This window comes from Nelumbo nucifera, chromosome 1 (genome assembly GCF_055504915.1).
Source record: "Nelumbo nucifera cultivar China Antique chromosome 1, China Antique-T2T, whole genome shotgun sequence".
In the NCBI taxonomy this organism is placed as follows: Eukaryota; Viridiplantae; Streptophyta; class Magnoliopsida; order Proteales; family Nelumbonaceae; genus Nelumbo; species Nelumbo nucifera.
The window spans coordinates 146,730,237-146,748,314 of record NC_142649.1 but is presented as its reverse complement, the minus strand read 5'-3'; the positions used below and the strand labels follow the sequence as shown (position 1 = coordinate 146,748,314).

At 46.0% G+C, this 18,078-nt stretch overlaps 1 protein-coding gene across 1 annotated transcript; it reads left to right on the top strand.

Annotated features, from left to right (window-relative positions):
• The first annotated feature begins 6,216 nt into the window (after positions 1–6,216).
• Positions 6,217–7,993, top strand: HPL1 (hydroperoxide lyase 1). Its single transcript, XM_010249744.2, has 2 exons — positions 6,217–6,717; positions 6,833–7,993. Exons 1-2 carry the CDS (start codon positions 6,289–6,291, stop codon positions 7,862–7,864), a joined length of 1,461 nt encoding a protein of 486 aa, XP_010248046.1. The 5' UTR covers positions 6,217–6,288; the 3' UTR covers positions 7,865–7,993.
• The last annotated feature ends 10,085 nt before the right edge of the window (positions 7,994–18,078 follow it).

Here is an 18,078-nt window from a genome sequence, read left to right as displayed (position 1 = left end):
CTAACCGGGACAAGGCATCAGCCTCAGCACTCTCGGATCTCGGGATCTGTCTAATGAACTACAACTGAAAATCACGCAAAGCCTCTCTGACTTTGGCTAGATAGGCGACCATGGTTGGATCGCGAGCTTCGTACTTGCCGGTGACCTGGTTGACCACGAGCTGAGAGTCGTTGTAGATGACGATATGTCTGGTTCTTACCTCGTTTGCTAGGGCAAGCCCGGCTATCAATGCCTCATACTCCGCCTCATTGTTAGACGCAACGAACCCGAAGTGAAGCGCATACTCCAGCTTCACCCCGCTTGGCCCGTACAGAATGATACTGGTTCTGCTACCTTGCTGATTTGACGAGCCATCCACATGGAGGATCCCGGGCTCCTCCACCCAGGTTGGCGTTGCTCTAACCGGGGGAGGTGCCGCACTGGTAGAAGTTTTTCCTCTATGCTCGGGATCAATCGGCTCAGGAACTGCAGTGCTGAAGGTACATTCCGCTACGAAGTCAGCTAAGGCTTGGGCCTTGATTGCTGTTTGGGGCTCATACTGGATGTTGTACTTGTTGAGTTCAATGGCCCACTTCGTTAACCTTCCGGAGACCCCAGGCTTGAGTAAAACTTGCCTTAGGGGCCTGTTGGTGAGGACGATGACGGTATGAGCCTGGAAGTACGGTCGAAGCTTCCGAGCTACGGTGACTAGCGTGTACGCCAGCTTTTCAATTTCTGGATATCTCGTCTCTGCGTCCTGCAAAACTTTACTAACATAGTAGATGGGTCATTGAACCCAATCTACTTCTTTTATCAGTACCGAACTGACCACCTCGTCACTCGCGGAGAGGTACAGATTCAAAATATCTCCCTCCTCGGGTCGGGCTAAAACCGGGATACTGGTCAAATACCTTTTCAACTCGTCGAAAGCGAGAGGACACTCTTTGGTCCACTCAAAGCCTTTGCTTCTTTTAATGGCCTTGAAGAAAGGTAGGCAGTGATCTTCCGATTTAGACATGAAGCGGCTTAGAGCGGTTATGCGGCCGTTCAACCTTTGAACCTCCTTCAACTTTCGGGGCGGTCTCATATCTAAGATGGCCTTGATTTTGTCGGGATTGGCCTCGATGCCATGTCGGTTAACGGTGTAACCTAGGAATTTGCCCGAGGTGACACCGAAGACACATTTGTTAGGGTTTAATTTCATATTAAACTTGCGCAAAATTTCAAAAACAGAATGCAAATATTTTATTAAATCATTTGAAAATTGGGTTTTGACGACCATGTCGTCTACATAGCATTCTACTTTTTTGCCGATTAACGGCTCAAACAGGCGGTTTACAAGTCTCTGAAATGTTGCCCCGGCATTTTTCAGTCCAAAGGGCATGACCTTGTAGCAGTACAGGCGTAACTCGGTTGTGAAGGCCATTTTTTCCTCATCGGTAGGGTCCATCCTGATCTGGTTGTATCCCGAATAAGCATCCAAGAAGCTCAGCAACTCATGCCCTGAGGTCGCGTCCACCAAACGGTCGATCTTGGAAAGTGGGAAGCAGTCCTTCGGGCAAGCTCCATTCAGGTCGGTATAGTCGACGTACATGCGCCACATACCAAAGGGCAATGCCCTTTGGACTAAAAAATGAAAAATTATTAAATCATTTTTCAGTCCAAACAGGCGGTTTACAAGTCTCTAAAATGTTGCCCCGGCATTTTTTAGTCCAAAGGGCATGACCTTGTAGCAGTACAGGCGTAGCGTGGTTGTGAATGCCGTTTTTTCCTCATCGGAAGGGTCCATTCTGATCTAGTTGTATCCCGAATAAGCATCCAAGAAGCTCAGCAACTTGTGCCCTGAGGTCGCGTCCACCAAACGGTTGATCTTAGGAAGTGGGAAGCAGTCCTTCAAGCAAGCTCGATTCATGTCGGTATAGTCGACGCACATGTGCCACATACCATTGGCCTTTTTTACCAGAACAGGGTTAGCCACCCATCTCGGGTAATGGACCTCCCTGATGAAATCGACTGCGAGGAGCTTCCCAACTTCCTCGTCGATTGCTCTCCAATGCTCCGGGGCTAGGTTGCGTTTCTTCTGTTTAACGGGCCTAACTACAGGATCAGTGTTCAGTTTGTGAGTGATTAATCTAGGGTCTATGCCGTGCATCTCTGCCACGGACCATGCAAAAATATTTAAATTTTGAAGTAAGAAGCTTACCAACTGAGAACGTAGAGGCTCCTCAATCGACGCGCCGATTTGGAGAGTCCTGGATGGATCCTCTGCGGAAACGGGTATAGGGACCGTCTCTTCTATTGGTGAAGCTCGCTCCTCATGATATTCCGTAGGTCGCTCCAACTCGAGGTCGTCTATTGCCTTGGCTTTCCCTTTGAGGGCAGCGACGTAGCACTTGCGAGACTCAAGCTGGTCGCCTTGCGCTACCCCTACTCCAAAGTCCATGGGGAACTTCATGGCCAGGTAATAGGTGGACACCATTGCGCGTAAAGCGTGGGTGATAGGCCAACCTATTATGGCATTGTATGGGGAGGGAGTTGTGACCACTAAGAAAGTGTAGTCGAATCTCGCTATGCTAGGCCAGGTACCGACCTCCACAGGTATTGTAACTCTTCCCAGGGTTCTGACTTCCTCTCCGTTGAATCCTACCAAGGGAGTGTTCCCGGGCTTGATATCGCTCTCCTGGAGCTGCAGCTTGTCGAATGAATCTTTGAAGAGTATGTCCGCCGAGCTGCCTGAGTCAACCAGGATGCACTTCACCTTGAAATCATAAATTCTTAACTTTATGACGAGCACGTCATCATGGGGGTACTGGACTCCGTGCGCGTCATCTTCAGTGAAGAAAATGAGCTCTTCTAACCTTGGCCGCTTCGGAGGATTCTGTTCTTCTCTTTCTATTTCATGAGTTGATGTCTTTGACGGGGCTGAAGTGCAACCCGCAACAATCAATCTGCCGGTGATCATGTGTATTACTCCTCGAACCGGCCTCTCTTTGGGCAGCTGTCTCTGCGGCTGCTCGTTATGCCTATTGCTAGACTCGTGAGCATCTCTACTTTGCTCCCCCTTGCCGACCTGTCTGATTTTTATTATCACTTAATACAAAATTTTTCAGGTATCCGCGACAGATGAGTTCTTCTATCTCATCGCGGAGGTTCTTACAATTTTTGGTGCTATGATCGTGATCTCTGTGGAAGTGGCAGTACACGTTTCTATTTCTAGTGTTCGGATCTCCTCTCATCCGAGGTGGCCACTTCACGTAAGAAGCGTCCTTGATCACCATGAGGATTTCTACTGGATCGGCAAGGGCACGTAATTTGTTATTTCTACTAGAGGGGCTCGGAGAGGCTAATCAGGTTTGCTTCCTCCTCGAGCTGGTTCATCCTTCTTCCTTTTGTTGTCCCCATTACTTGAGGTCTCACCTTCTCTTTTCCTCTTCTCTGGTGGGTTCTCACTCTTCTGGTTCATCTCTTCCTCTGTTTCGATGAACTGGTCGGCGAGCTTGAGGAACTCGATAACATCTTTGGGTTTGTTGGCAACCACGTGCCACTTAAATTCTTTATGCATGATACCTCTTTTGGCCGCTATGAGTCTCACGGCGAGGTTTAGATTAGGGATCTGCAAGCATGCATCATTGAATCTCTTGATGTAGCTTCGGATGGATTCTCCCTCCCTCTGGACTATGCCGAGAAAGCTTTCCTGGGACCTCGGGAACCTCTTGCTTGTGATAAAGTGCGAAGTAAAGATCTGCACGAATTGCACCCAACTTTTGATTGTCCCGGGCGCTAGGTTTCCATACCATGTGCGGGCTACCCCTTTGAAGGTGGTGGAGAAAGCCACGCACATACAGAGTTCACCTGCCCCAGCTAGGTGCATCTGTGACTGAAATGAATCCACATGGTCATTCAGATTGAACGACCCATCATACTTTTCTAGGGGAGGTACTTTGAAGTCCTTGGGCATTGGAACTGCTAGGAGCTCGGGAGATAGGGGAGATGGTACAAAGAGGAGTGGGGTAATCTTCACTGTTCCCGAACTCGCCTCTTCCTTTCCTTTGGGCTGGTTGGGCTGGCTTTGGACTGCAGCTCGGTGAGCCTCGCGACGCCGCCTCTGTTGCTTCTTCACCGGCTCCACGTTGGTGCTACTGGCCTCGGTGTTATCGGGCACGGTCCTTGTAGGGAGCTACTCAGACTGTTGGTGGCGGCTGTTGCGAACTGAGGGGCCTGGTCTGGAATCTGCGGCCAAAACCCCGAATCGGTTCTCCGCGAGTAGAACTTCAAACTGGGAGGGCCGAGGTAACAGGGCCCTGGCAGGCTGGGTATCTCTCGATCTGTTCACCTGTTGGGAGGCGGGAGGAGTAACCTGTCTTCCCTCCTGCCGTGGGACGAGACCTGTCTCCCAAGAGGGTTTTGGACTTGGGAGGTCTCTCCCTGACGAGGAGGGCGCTTGCCCCGGCGGCGAGGCTTAACTTACTGTGTGGCCGGATGCCGAGGTGGAACTGGTTGCTGAGTCTGCTAATTCTGCAGCTGTGGGGGAAACTGCTGCCGGTACTGCTGCTGATAAACGTGGTGTAGGACCTGTTGTTGATACAGTTGAAACTGTTGGACCTGTTGCATTTGGGCTTGAATAGCCCACATGCAGTCAGTGCATTAGGTCGTCCAACTGATTCTGTCTGACCACCGGGGGGATGACTGAAGGTTCGGCGATGGTTGCACCCACCGTCAAGGGGAGTGGGGCATTCATCGGTGCAAGAACCTGAGGTACAATGAAAGTGGGGATCCCATCTGCAGAGAGAGGCACGGTGAACTGTCCGATACAGATAGTTGGGACCTGGAGTTGCCCCCCGGAGGTGTTCATTTCGGCGTTGCTAGAGGATGCCATTGAAGATGAGTTTAGGATGCTTGGAGGAAAAAGGCTTTTCGAAGCGTTTCCCACAGACGACGCCAAATGATGGTGCGCAATCTTGCTACTCCTTGCTGGAGGTGACTTGGCTTCTAGTAGACGACGGACGTGGAGATCTACACAAAGAGAATCAGAGAACCCGGGGGTGCTTACCCGGCGAGGTCACTCCAATGCTTAAGTCAGTAATGTGCGAGCTAAGAGCAATTAGAATGCAAGAAGGCTAGTAAGCAATAGTTGCGCGTACCTCTGCCCCCGAAAGGTTGGGGACTTTATATACTGGAGTCCTCGCGGGTTATTCAGAGTGGTTCTGGGATTCCTGCCGTGATGAGGCCCGTTACCGAATTAATAGGAGATAACGACGCCAGTCGATAAGGCATATCGTTGCCGTCTGAATCGGTCGGAGGAGATAAGACCAGCTGTTACAAGGTGTGATCCCGTGAAACATGGAATCTGGTGACGAGATCTTCGGGGTTATCACGTGGAGGTCAGTCAATAGTAACCGAACTAATGCCCCCTGGGTCCGATCTGGTACGAACGCCGAGGTGCCTATTAACCGAATTGATCCTGACGCAATCGTGCCTCAAAGTGAACCTGTCCCGAGGTAGATTCGCTTCCGAGGTGGGCTTGTCCCGAGGTGGTTCGGTTATCCGAGCTTAGTCCATTTCAGATTTGGGTACATCGGAATGAGCTGTCGTTCTGTCAGTTAGGTTGTGTCCACGTGTCCCCCTATTACTAGGTCGGGCCAAATCACCCTACATCAAGTCCAATCCGATCCAGTCCAATGTGAGTCCATTATAAATAGATCAGGTCCAATCCAGTCCAATGAATATTTTGGACCATTTCAATTCAATGTCTGGACCATCCAATCTATTCAAATTCGTTTTGATTTCGATTGGTTTTAATCCATACCTGGTCCATTGACACCTATATTCTTATCTTATATCAATGGACCAGATATTGGCTTAATCCAATACAATCTAATATAAATTTAATATAGACCGACCAGGTCCAATCTAATCTAATAAATATTTTGGACCGGATTGGTCCAATCCAATATGTATTGTTGGTCCGTCCAATCTGTCCAAATTGATTTTGGACTTGACAGGGTCCAATCCAAAACCTGTCCATTAACACCCTTATTGATACGTATTAGCCTGTATCGGCCGATACATATCATGCTGGGAGCTTCCCGATACTACAGGGGTTGTATCGGATCAGGCCATATCATGCTGGGAGCACCGACAGTCGATATTTAAAACGTTGCTTCGAATAGCTTACTCAGCCGGCTCATAGTGTGTGTGCTACATGATCGATCCGGATTGGTTCATCTGTGTGGTAAGGATTGGAAGCGTATATATATATATATATATACTCGTACAAAACACAGCATAGTAAATAAAAGATCATAAGCAATGGCAATGACGATGTTGAAGATGATGACTCCACCGCCGGCATCCTCCATGCCCTCGCTAACTCCAACGCCTCCGATGCCGCAGATCAGAACGATTCCCGGCACCCATGGCTTGCCGTTGATCGGCCCTCTGTCGGACCGTTTGGACTACTTTTGGTTCCAAGGTCCCGAGACGTTTTTCCGCAAGCGAATGGAGAAATACAAGAGCACTGTCTTTCGTACTAACATTCCTCCGGCCTTCCCTTTCTTTCCATCCGTGAACCCGAATGTCATCGCCGTCCTCGACTGCAAATCTTTCTCCCACCTCTTTGACATGGACCTCGTCGACAAGAAAAATGTCCTTGTTGGTGATTTCATGCCTAGTGTTAGCTTCACCGGCAACATTCGCGTCAGTGTGTATCTCGATCCGTCGGAGTCCAAACACGCTCTGGTTTGTTAATTAGTTAATTTTCAGAATTACCGCCCTTAATTTGAAATACATTTTTGCAATTGGATCATTTGGCAGCTGCCAAACACCAAACAATATAATTATCGTCTTCACTCAGGTCAAGAACTTTGCCACTGACATCCTCAAAAGGAGCTCCGGCATCTGGGCCTCCGAGTTCGTCTCTAACCTCGACGTCATGTGGAATACCATCGAGAAGGATATCACGTCGAAGGGGAGTGCAAGTTTCCCTGTACCATTGCAGCGGTGCATTTTTCGGTTTCTCATCAAGTGCCTGGTTGGAGCCGACACGTCAAACTCACCTGAAATCGCCGATAATGGGTTTGCCATGCTGGATGCATGGTTGGCGCTTCAGCTCCTCCCGACTGTGAAGATTGGAATTTTGCAGCCTCTGGAGGAGATTTTTCTCCACTCTTTTGCTTACCCATTCTTCTTGGTGAAAGGATCTTACCAGAAACTCTACGACTTCGTAAAGAAAGAAGGGAGGGAGGTGATAGAAAGAGGTGAGACACAGTTCCAACTGGGTGAAGAAGAAACCATTCACAACTTACTCTTCGTCCTAGGTTTCAACGCCTTCGGTGGCTTCTCGGTTTTCTTGCCTTCTCTGATAACCACCCTTGGGAGTGGTAAAACAGGGTTACAAGATAAGCTAAGACAGGAGGTGAGGGAAAAGGTTGGGTCGTCGTCACTCGGTTTTGACTCGGTGAGGGAAATGGAACTCGTCCAATCATTTGTTTACGAGACACTCCGATACAACCCACCGGTTCCTCTGCAATTTGCCCGAGCTAGGAAGGATTTCATACTGAGTTCGTATGACTCGTCCTACGAAATCAAGAAGGGTGAGCTCCTGTGTGGATACCAACTACTGGCCATGAGAGATCCAAAAGTGTTCGATGAGCCGGAGACATTTCAACCAGAACGGTTTACAAAAGAGAAAGGGCAACAGCTTCTGAACTATCTCTACTGGTCCAATGGACCGCAGACGGGCTCACCCAGCACGTCCAATAAGCAATGTGCAGCCAAGGACCATGTGGTTGTGACGGCATGCCTGTTCTTAGCGGACTTGTTTCTGAGGTACGACTCATTCACCACCGATGGCTCCTCCATCACAGCCGTTGAGAAGGCAAAATAAGGGTGAGGACAGAGGAGGCATTCTCAATTACGTATACAAATTTGTACCGGTCCATGGCATATGCCTTTTCTTTATTTCAAAACATCGACACAATATGCTCAATGGTCAATATATGGGGTTTATCTTATCTTATCTTTTATAGGATATATGGGGTTCTCCCACGTGCGAACACCCATTTCTAATAATTAGAATAACAATAATTACTAATTAATTATATTATAATAATAATTATTGATTATTACAATAATTTAATAAAAAAAAATTGTCTAAAACCCACCATCAGTTTTTCCGAAATCTATCCATCACAATTTTTCAAAACGTCAACAACTCACCGTCTCAGTAACTTCACTAACGAATATCATTAATTTATCACTTTACCCTTTATTATTTTCGGCCCATTTTGCAATACCAAAATTACCCCCGTCGTTATTCAACCCAAAATCCAAGCATTAGCCGCTGCTTCCTTCAGTCGCTGCTTCCCCTTTATTTGAAATTGAATAACAGGATGCGTCTCTGAGAAGAACAATCCGCAACTCCCCCGTCATTATTCAACCCAAAACAGTCGCTGCTTTCTTCCTTCATCAGCCTCTGCTTCCCCTTTGTTTGAGATTGAAGAACAGGATGCGTCTCTGAGAAGAACAGTCCACAACTTCTGAGAAGAACTCTCGTACCTTCGTCTGATAAGAAGAGCAGTCCGAATACAGTCCGCAACTTCTCACCGGCCGCTGCTTCTCTCATCGTCTAAGAAGAAGAACCGTCGGATTACTGCCTCTCTCATCGACATTCGGAATATTGCTTCTCCCATCTGAGAAAACCAAAAACCCTAACTGTTTGAGACAACTTCTCACCCAAGAGCACACCCGTGAGAACACATTCGACACAGGTATTAAAAACATTCGACAGGTGTGTCCGTGTGAGCATAGGTCACCAGTGAGCAATCCCTTCCCCAGCCATCAACAATCAAGATAAGGCATAGGGTTATGAACTCTTGTGCTTAATTAGTAGTTAAGGCTTTAAAAGATCATTAAAACATTAGAACGTATTCTTCATTCAGCTATTATGAATTGAAGGATTAGCATCTCTGTTTAATTAACTAAAACGATCGATACAAAACAAGAGGCAAAAGGATGAACAATAGAGGTAAAACTCATCTCAGACTCAGAGTGTTTTTCACAGCAAGCCTCCACTCCTGTGGCAGGTAACCAATAGTCACCTACTACAAAATTAGAGACAGTGAAATCGGCTGCGTCTGTTGTTAGACAGTTTTGTATGCCCTTAGCTTCAATCAGAATGATGTACTTTATGAGTTTATTGTAAATGAATAAAGATACATATTTGATTCATGTTCCCTTGGTATGTTTCTGTGTAATACCCTTAAACTGGACACTTAATGAGACTCGTGTTAGTTTAGAATGTTCACAGCCAGTGGGTCGGTCTGGGGAGACCTATCCTGACAAGGCTGACACTGTGCTGCCACCAAGTCGGTTGGGGTGGCCTGTCTCAGCTGCCAGGGTGAGACCCTAGGCACATACAGTGTAGGATTAATTGAATCTTTGAACTGGACCAGATTTCTAGTATTGCCCTGGACCTTGGAGATTGATGGGCAAAACTGGAAAGTTACACCCGACCCCTAGACTCGATTATGATACTACACTAGGTGTCGGATTGGGTTGTCTTTGATGTACCAATCAGTGAGATCCTTAGCGGGGGTCAAAACCTGGGTATGTTGGGACAGTCCGAGAATTCATCTGAGTGGGTGATCATAGTGATAGGATCAGCCCCTTTGTCGGACAAAGGTAATGATCGGGGATGCACTCTCATTGATGGAAACCAAGACTGCCGGCAGCCGATTTCAACCGTTGAGATTTGTTTTGCAAAATATATTTTATATAAGATATAAAAGTATATATATGGTTTCTAAAATGTTTGCAAGAAGGTTTTAATTCCCGGGATCCATATAAGTGGAGAGTGCAACACTGTTCCTTGCAGCCGAGGGAGAGGTCCTCTCTTGTCGGGCAGTGTATGATCATTATGAGCTGAGAGGTTAAGTGTAAGACCATTGAGGATAATACCTGATGGGCTAATCTTGCATCTGCCCACAGTCCCTGGGTGTTACAAGGTGGCTTGGCCCAGGGACCACTTAGTGTAAGTGTTGGGCCCATAGAGCCCATTTGATGGGTTTCAGGGGGTGCACTGTCATTAACCGTGTATTCGGCCAGGCCTTGTAACAAAGGCTGGGCCGAACCCATGTGGCTGATGTGTAGATCAATGCTTGGGTCCCACGCCATACAAGGAAGCCCAACTGGGCAGCAATTTGGAAGCCTTTTGAGTACATAACCTTAAATGGGCCTTAAGCCCATTTCGAACTGGGCTGATTTGATCAGTTATTTAAAGGGGGCGAATTCTAAAGAGGGTCAGCTGAAAGGATTGGGCTTAGACCCTATCCACTCAGAGAGTCCAAGATCTAAATGGGATTTAGATCTGGAAACCTCCTAATTAGATTAGGAGACAGCTGATCTTATCTGTAGATAAGATAAGGGTTATCCCTTATCACTAAGGGACTTCTAACCCAAATATGATTTGGATTAGCAGCTCCTAATCTGATTAGGAGCTGATCCCTTTTGAGATTATAAAAGGGGAAGGGGGCGGCAGCCTACTACACAACAACATCCATAGCATTCTTCTCTTTGAAGAAAGAGAGATTGAGAGATTTCCTGCATACTACGAATTCTCTCCTGCCGCCACCTTCCTGCTTTTGCCATTCCTTCAGTTCGATCTCCAGTTCTTGGGAGCAATCAAGATTGGATCTTGATTTCAATCTTTTAGGGAAAAGATTGGTTGGAGCTGTACTCAAGTCGTCCGGATGATTCTTGTGAAGGGTCAAGTTCTTTTGAAGAACATTGCTGATTCTGCTCCATCCTTCACTGCGCCATCTTCAGTGGGAGCAGATTTTGGATCCTTCCTTGGGCGTGAACACCTCCATTGGGAGAAAGTATTTCTCCGTATCAGGTATAATCCTCTCCCACTCCTTTTGGTTCAGATCTGGTTCAGTTTATGGTTCAAGATTGATCCTTGAAAATATGATTTTCTAAATAGGGAATACGATTCCCAGTTGGAGGGAGAGAAAAATTTTTGAAATTTGCCCCTTATTCCGCAATCTTTGGTTATCCATAGGATGGATCTCTCATCCCTTCAGTGGTATCAGAGCCATGGTTCAAATCTTGAACCAGTTTGTTTCAGATCTGAACCTGCGCAAATGGGCAGAAGGTGTTCTACCCGATTTGCGCAGATATGGGTTTTGGGAAATTTGTTCCCAAAATTAATGGGCGAATAATCTGAAATTAATTTTATAAATCTGATTATTATTTAGAATTGTTCTTTATGATTTTCTTGATTTATGGGCTATTCGTATAAGAGGAGATCGAAATCTTGGTTTGCGCAGGGAACCTGCAAGATTTGCAGTTTCTTGATTTATTTATTACATTTGGTCTGTAAATATTTTTTTATTTTCTAGACTCAATGTATAGGTATTCGATCTGTGGTAATTATTAATAGAAATAAGATTTCTATTTATTTTAATTATGGATCGAAGATGGCGGCGCAGAAAGGGAGAAATCGCAGAGAAGAAGATTTCGCAGATGGGAGAATCGCTATCTGCGATTTGTAGTTTATGAAACTGCATTCTGTGATCTAACCTCTGTTTTGCAGGATGGATTGTGCGAACAGCCCTGATTTACTGATTGTTGCTTTTCTTTTATCAGTAATTAATTTCAGATTATTTTTTTGAATTAAAGATTTAATTAAAAATCAAACCCTAGACCCATTCGAACCAAGATTGGTTCAAACTGTTTGGACCGAATCTAGGGTTTAATCAAGGCTGAAAGTCAACCCTAATTTTCCCACTAATGGGCCTAAGGATTGATATTTAATTGAATGGTTAATTCGGCCCAACCTGTAAAGGCCCAGTTTTAAACAGTTAAAACTGCTAAAAGCTCACTTAACCCTTAAAGCTATATGGGTTGAACCGTTCGGCCCATATACCTAGATTGTTAATGGTTAATATTATGGATTTAAAATGGGCTTCAAATGGGCTTTACAGATAATTAATTGATTGGATCAATTTATCCCTACATGTAATGTATGGATGTGTGATGTGCTACGTACATGGGCCATAAGTACTTGGCCCATGCTCAATCGACAGTGGCTCTTTCGCACACCATGGCTGAATGCACATCATTGCCATGGTGTCCCTTTTGGTCATTGGATGACCTCCCTCAGTGGTGGGCCCCACACCTCATCATGAGGTCTCGTGCGGAACCCTAGCTGATTTAGGCTCACAAAAATCTGGCTTTATGAAAGTCAGTGGGAGCCACTTTGGTTTGACCTAAAGATAAAACTAGGGCGTAATTATCTGTTCCCTCCAGATAATATGAGTGCATGTGATAGGGAGATTCATATGATGAACTCTCTAAAGGCCTTCCATCATCAGCACGAGGATGGGTCCTTCAGTAATGAGGAAACGCACCAGAAAATGGGCTATCCATTTGCTGTTGGGCTTGTCTAAGTGTTTCATAAGATGATAGGGGCGTCATAGACCGATGTGGGAGGGGCTTCACCAGAAAATGGGAACTCTCTCACGGTAACTTGGCGTTCACGAATATGATGGGTACAAATTAGGTCGTGGATCGTAGATATGGCGTTCACGGTAACTTGGCGTTCACGGTAACTTGGCGTTCACGAATATGATGGGTACAAATTAGGTCGTGGATCGTAGATATGGCGTTCACGGTAACTTGGCGTTCACGGTAACTTGGCGTTCACGAATGGAAATGGATCGTAGATTAAAATCCATATCTATGAAATGAACATGAATCAAATTAGGTCGTGGACTGATGTTTGCTCTTTTATCAGAAAATGGCAAACGGATCATTTGCAAAGCTACTTGATGACAACAAGTTGAAAGGCCCAAACTATGCTGACTGGTACAGGAACCTTATGTTGGTCTTAACCTCTGAGAAATTGGACAATGTAGCCAAGAATCCTGCCCCGGATCGTCCGGGGGATAGGGCTTCTGAGGCCCGAAGAAGAGAATACCAAGAATGGGAGGAGAAAAACTCCCTTGCCCGCTGCTATATCATTGCCTCCTTAGACAATCCAATTCAGAGGCAGTTCGATCAGATCGAACTTGCTAAGGACGTATTGGACAGTCTTAGGACAATGTACGAAGAGCAGAATCGTTCTACTCGGCAGAAGGTCTTGAAACAGTTCATGACCGCGCAGATGACCAAGGGCCAACAAGTTCACGACCATTGTCTCCGGATGATGGGCTATATCAACGAACTGGAGGCTCTTGGATCCGGGCTGGATCTGGTAACTCAGATCGATGCAATTCTCAACTCTCTGCCTCCATCCTTTAATCCATTCATCATGAACTACAACATGAACAAGCTGAACGTCAGCTTGCAGGAACTCAGCAATATGTTGCAGAGGGCCGAAGAATTGATTAAAAAGGATGAGCCCATTGCCATGCTTGTTGAAACTGACAAATCGGGCAAGAAAAGGAAGGCGAAGAGAAAGCCCCAGAAAAAGGCTGCCAAACCCAAGAAACAGAGGAAGGACAAGGCATCAGATGCCTGTCACTTCTGCAAGAAGACTGGCCACTGGAAAAGGAATTGTCCTGCCTACCTGGAATCCAAGAAAGGTAACTTCGAAACTTGTGTTATAGAAACCAATTTATTGGTAGCTTCTGCGTCCTGGTGTATTGACTCCGGGGCTTCAACTCATGCGTGTAACTCACTGCAGGGGTTCAAGGTAAGCAGAAGGCTGAGTGAAGGAGAAGTCACACTCTACTTGGGAACTACTGCAACTGTTGCAGCCGCGGCCATAGGAACCGTGGAACTATATTTTAGAGAATGAATAATTGTACTTAAAGATTGTCTTTATGTACAAAATTTAAGAAGAAATTTGATTTCTGTCTCAAAACTGTGTGCAGATGGTTATTCTGTCTTCTTTAGTAATACGATTACTATTAAAAGAAATAACAGATTCATCGCATACGGGGAACTGGAGAACGGCCTCTATGTTCTACATCCTTCTTTAGAAACTAACATAACCGAAACTACGTCGGTTGAAAACCCCAAGAAGAGAGCCCGTGATACAGTTAATCCCACGTGTCTGTGGCATTACCGACTTGGCCACATCGGTGTTGACCGAATCACAAGGTTGGTAAAGGATGGTCCTTTGGATTTTCTAGCTGTAGAAGATCTTCCCACCTGTGAGCCTTGCCTACAAGGAAAAATGACGAAACGACCATTTGACGGTAAGCCTGAAAGATGTACAGGCACACTTGACCTAATACATACTGATGTATGTGGTCCCCTGAGTGTTAGGACACGAAATCAACACGTGTATTTCATCACCTTCACAGATGATTTTTCACAATATGGTTACGTGTACCTAATGAGACACAAGTCTGAATCCTTTGAAAAGTTCAAAGAGTTTAGACAAGAGGTCGAGAAACAGTTAGGGAGAGAAATTAAAGCCCTTCGATCCGATCGAGGTGGCGAATATCTCTCTGACGAATTCAGGGACTACTTAAAGGACAATGGGATAGTATCACAATTAGCTCCTCCTGCTACACCACAACTTAACGGTGTTTCAGAGAGGAGGAATAGGACCTTATTAGATATGGTCCGGTCGCTTCTCGTACACTCAGAGTTACCCACATCCTTTTGGGGTTACGCATTAGAGACTGCGATTTACGTGCTGAATCGGGTTCCAACCAAATCGGTTCCGAATACTCCATATGAACTTTGGACCGGAAAGAAACCAAGTGTCAGACACTTGAAGATTTGGGGTTGTCCAGCACACGTCAAAAGAACAAGTGCAGACAAGTTGGAATCTAAGACCAGCCGTTGCCTATTTGTAGGCTACCCAAAAGGCTCTGTAGGTTACCTTTTCTATGACCCAAGTGAGCAAAAAGTGTTCTGCAGTCGAAATGCGCAATTCTTGGAAACCGACTATATCCTGGACACCCATCGTCAGGAAGTTGTTCTTGATGAGGAGAGCTCAGGAGCAGTGGGAGATGTCCCACAAGTTCCAGCTAGTGACCAACTTAGAAGATCCACTTGGGCATCCAGGCCACCAGTCCGTTATGGTTATGACCAGGATAGTTACCTGGTGGAAACCTTGACTAGTGAGGAGGATCCCGTGACTTACGCGGAAGCTATGTTGGACATAGATTCCCAGAAGTGGGTGGAGGCCATGAGGGTAGAGATGGACTCAATGGAAACCAATGGAGTCTGGACTCTAGTAGATCCGCCCTCCGGGGTAAAGGCAATCGGTTGCAAATGGATTTACAAGAGGAAGAAGGGTCCCGATGGTAAAGTTGAGACCTTCAAGGCTCGTCTGGTGGCGAAAGGGTACACTCAAAAAGAAGGCATCGATTATGAGGAAACCTTTTCGCCTGTGGCCATGCTTCAATCCATTAGGATCCTGCTAGCTGTAGCAGCATACCATGATTATGAGATTTGGCAGATGGATGTCAAAACTGCAATCCTGAATGGAGATCTTACTGAAGATATCTCTATGCAGCAGCCGCAAGGCTTCATTGCTGCAGGTCAGGAAAACATGGAATGTAAACTTAACAGATCCATTTATGGGCTTAAGCAAGCTTCTAGAAGTTGGAACATCCGTTTTAACTCTGTTGTCAAATAATTTGACTTCGAGCAGAATCCGGATGAACCCTGTGTCTACAGGAAGTACAGTGGGGATAAGGCTACCTTCTTGGTTCTGTATGTAGATGACATTCTACTCATTCGGAATGATGTAGGAATGTTAACTACGGTGAAAGTATGGCTTTCGCAAGCAATTCTCCATGAAAGATCTTGGAGAAGCCTCCTATATACTGGGTCTTCGACTCTATAGAGATAGATCGAAGCGGATAATTGGATTATCCCAATCTGCTTATATTGACAAAATAGTCAAAAGATACAGCATGGAAAACTCCAAGAAAGGAAATGTTCCTTTCAGGCACGGAGTCACTCTCTCCAAGAAGATGTCTCCCAAGACTTCTGAGGAGATTGATGGCATGAAAGACGTTCCCTATGCCTCTGCCGTAGGGAGCATCATGTATGCCATGCTGTGCACTCGTCCTGACATTGCTCAGGCAGTGAGTGTAGTAAGCAGATTTTAGGCCAACCCAGGGCAGGAGCATTGGACTGCTGTGAAAAACATACTTAAGTACCTTCGAAGGACAAAAGAGTTTTGTTTGGTGTTCGACGGTAGCTCACTGCAGATCCAAGGGTATACAGATGCCGATTTCCAGTCAGACCCAGATGATAGAAAGTCTACATCTGGATATGGTTTCACGATAGGATCGTGTGTTGTTTCCTGAATGTCAGCAAACAGGGGTCCTAAGTAGCAAATTAATAGTTCACAACCCAAGCCGAAAGCATTGCCGTAAGTGAGGCTGCCTTCTGAATGAAGGTGTTCATTCCTGAATTTGGAATTCAGCACATCACCCATTCCACCGTTGTATGACAACGCTGGACCTATGGGAGGATAGTGTAAAGAGGTAGCATCAGCGGAGAATGTGGTGGACCCATTGACTAAGCCACTGTCACAGAAAGTGTTTGAGAAACACGTGGAAAGCATGGGACTCTGGCTAGTACCTGATTGGACCTAAGTGCAAGTGGGAGCTGTTAGACAGTTTTGTATGCCCTTAGCTTCAATCAGAATGATGTACTTTATGAGTTTATTGTAAATGAATAAAGATACATATTTGATTCATGTTCCCTTGGTATGTTTCTGTGTAATACCCTTAAACTGGACACTTAATGAGACTCGTGTTAGTTTAGAATGTTCACAGCCAGTGGGTCGGTCTAGGGAGACCTATCCTGACAAGGCTGACACTGTGGTGCCACCAAGTCAGTTGGGGTGGCCTGTCTCAGCTGCCAGGGTGAGACCCTAGGCACATACAGTGAAGTATTAATTGAATCTTTGAACTGGACCAGATTTCTAGTATTGCCCTGGACCTTGGAGATTGATGGGCAAAACTGGAAAGTTACACCCGACCCCTAGACTCGATTATGATACTACACTAGGTGTCGGATTGGGCTGTCTTTGATGTACCAATTAGTGAGATCCTTAGCGGGGCTCAAAACCTGGGTATGTTGGGACAGTCCGAGAATTCATCTGAGTGGGTGATCATAGTGACAGGATCAGCCCCTTTGTCGGACAAAGGTAATGATCGGGGATGCACTCTCACTGATGGAAACCAAGACTGCCGGCAGCCGATTTCAACCGTTGAGATTTGTTTTGCAAAATATATTTTATATAAGATATAAAAGTATATATATGGTTTCTAAAATGTTTGCAAGAAGGTTTTAATTCCCGGGATCCATATAAGTGGAGAGTGCAACACTGTTCCTTGCAGCCGAGGGAGAGGTCCTCTCTTGTCGGGCAGTGTATGATCATTATGAGCTGAGAGGTTAAGTGTAAGACCATTGAGGATAATACCTGATGGGCTAATCTTGCATCTACCCACAGTCCCTGGGTGTTACAAGGTGGCTTGGCCCAGGGACCACTTAGTGTAAGTTTTCGGCCCATAGAGCCCATTTGATGGGTTTCAGGGGGTGCACTGTCATTAACCGTGTATTCGGCCAGGCCTTGTAACAAAGGCTGGGCCGAACCCATGTGGCTGATGTGTAGATCAATGCTTGGGTCCCACGCCATACAAGGAAGCCCAACTGGGCAGCAATTTGGAAGCCTTTTGAGTACATAACCTTAAATGGGCCTTAAGCCCATTTCGAACTGGGCTGATTTGATCAGTCATTTAAAGGGGGCGAATTCTAAAGAGGGTCAGCTGAAAGGATTGGGCTTAGACCCTATCCACTCAGAGAGTCCAAGATCTAAGTGGGATTTAGATCTGGAAACCTCCTAATTAGATTAGGAGACAGCTGATCTTATCTGCAGATAAGATTAGGGTTATCCCTTATCACTGAGGGACTTCTAACCCAAATATGATTTGGATTAGCAGCTCCTAATCTGATTAGGAGCTGATCCCTTTTGAGATTATAAAAGGGGAAGGGGGCGGCAGCCTACTACGCAACAACATCCATAGCATTCTTCTCTTTGAAGAAAGAGAGATTGAGAGATTTCCTGCATACTGCGAATTCTCTCCTGCCGCCACCTTCCTGCTTTTGCCATTCCTT

Bases quoted from the DNA above. Each gene is read 5' to 3' on its own strand.
- HPL1 (XM_010249744.2), top strand. From the start codon at position 6,289: ATGGCAATGACGATGTTGAAGATGATGACTCCACCGCCGGCATCCTCC. The intron at 6,718-6,832 runs GTTTGTTAATTA...GTCTTCACTCAG, and splicing joins CGGAGTCCAAACACGCTCTG to GTCAAGAACTTTGCCACTGA.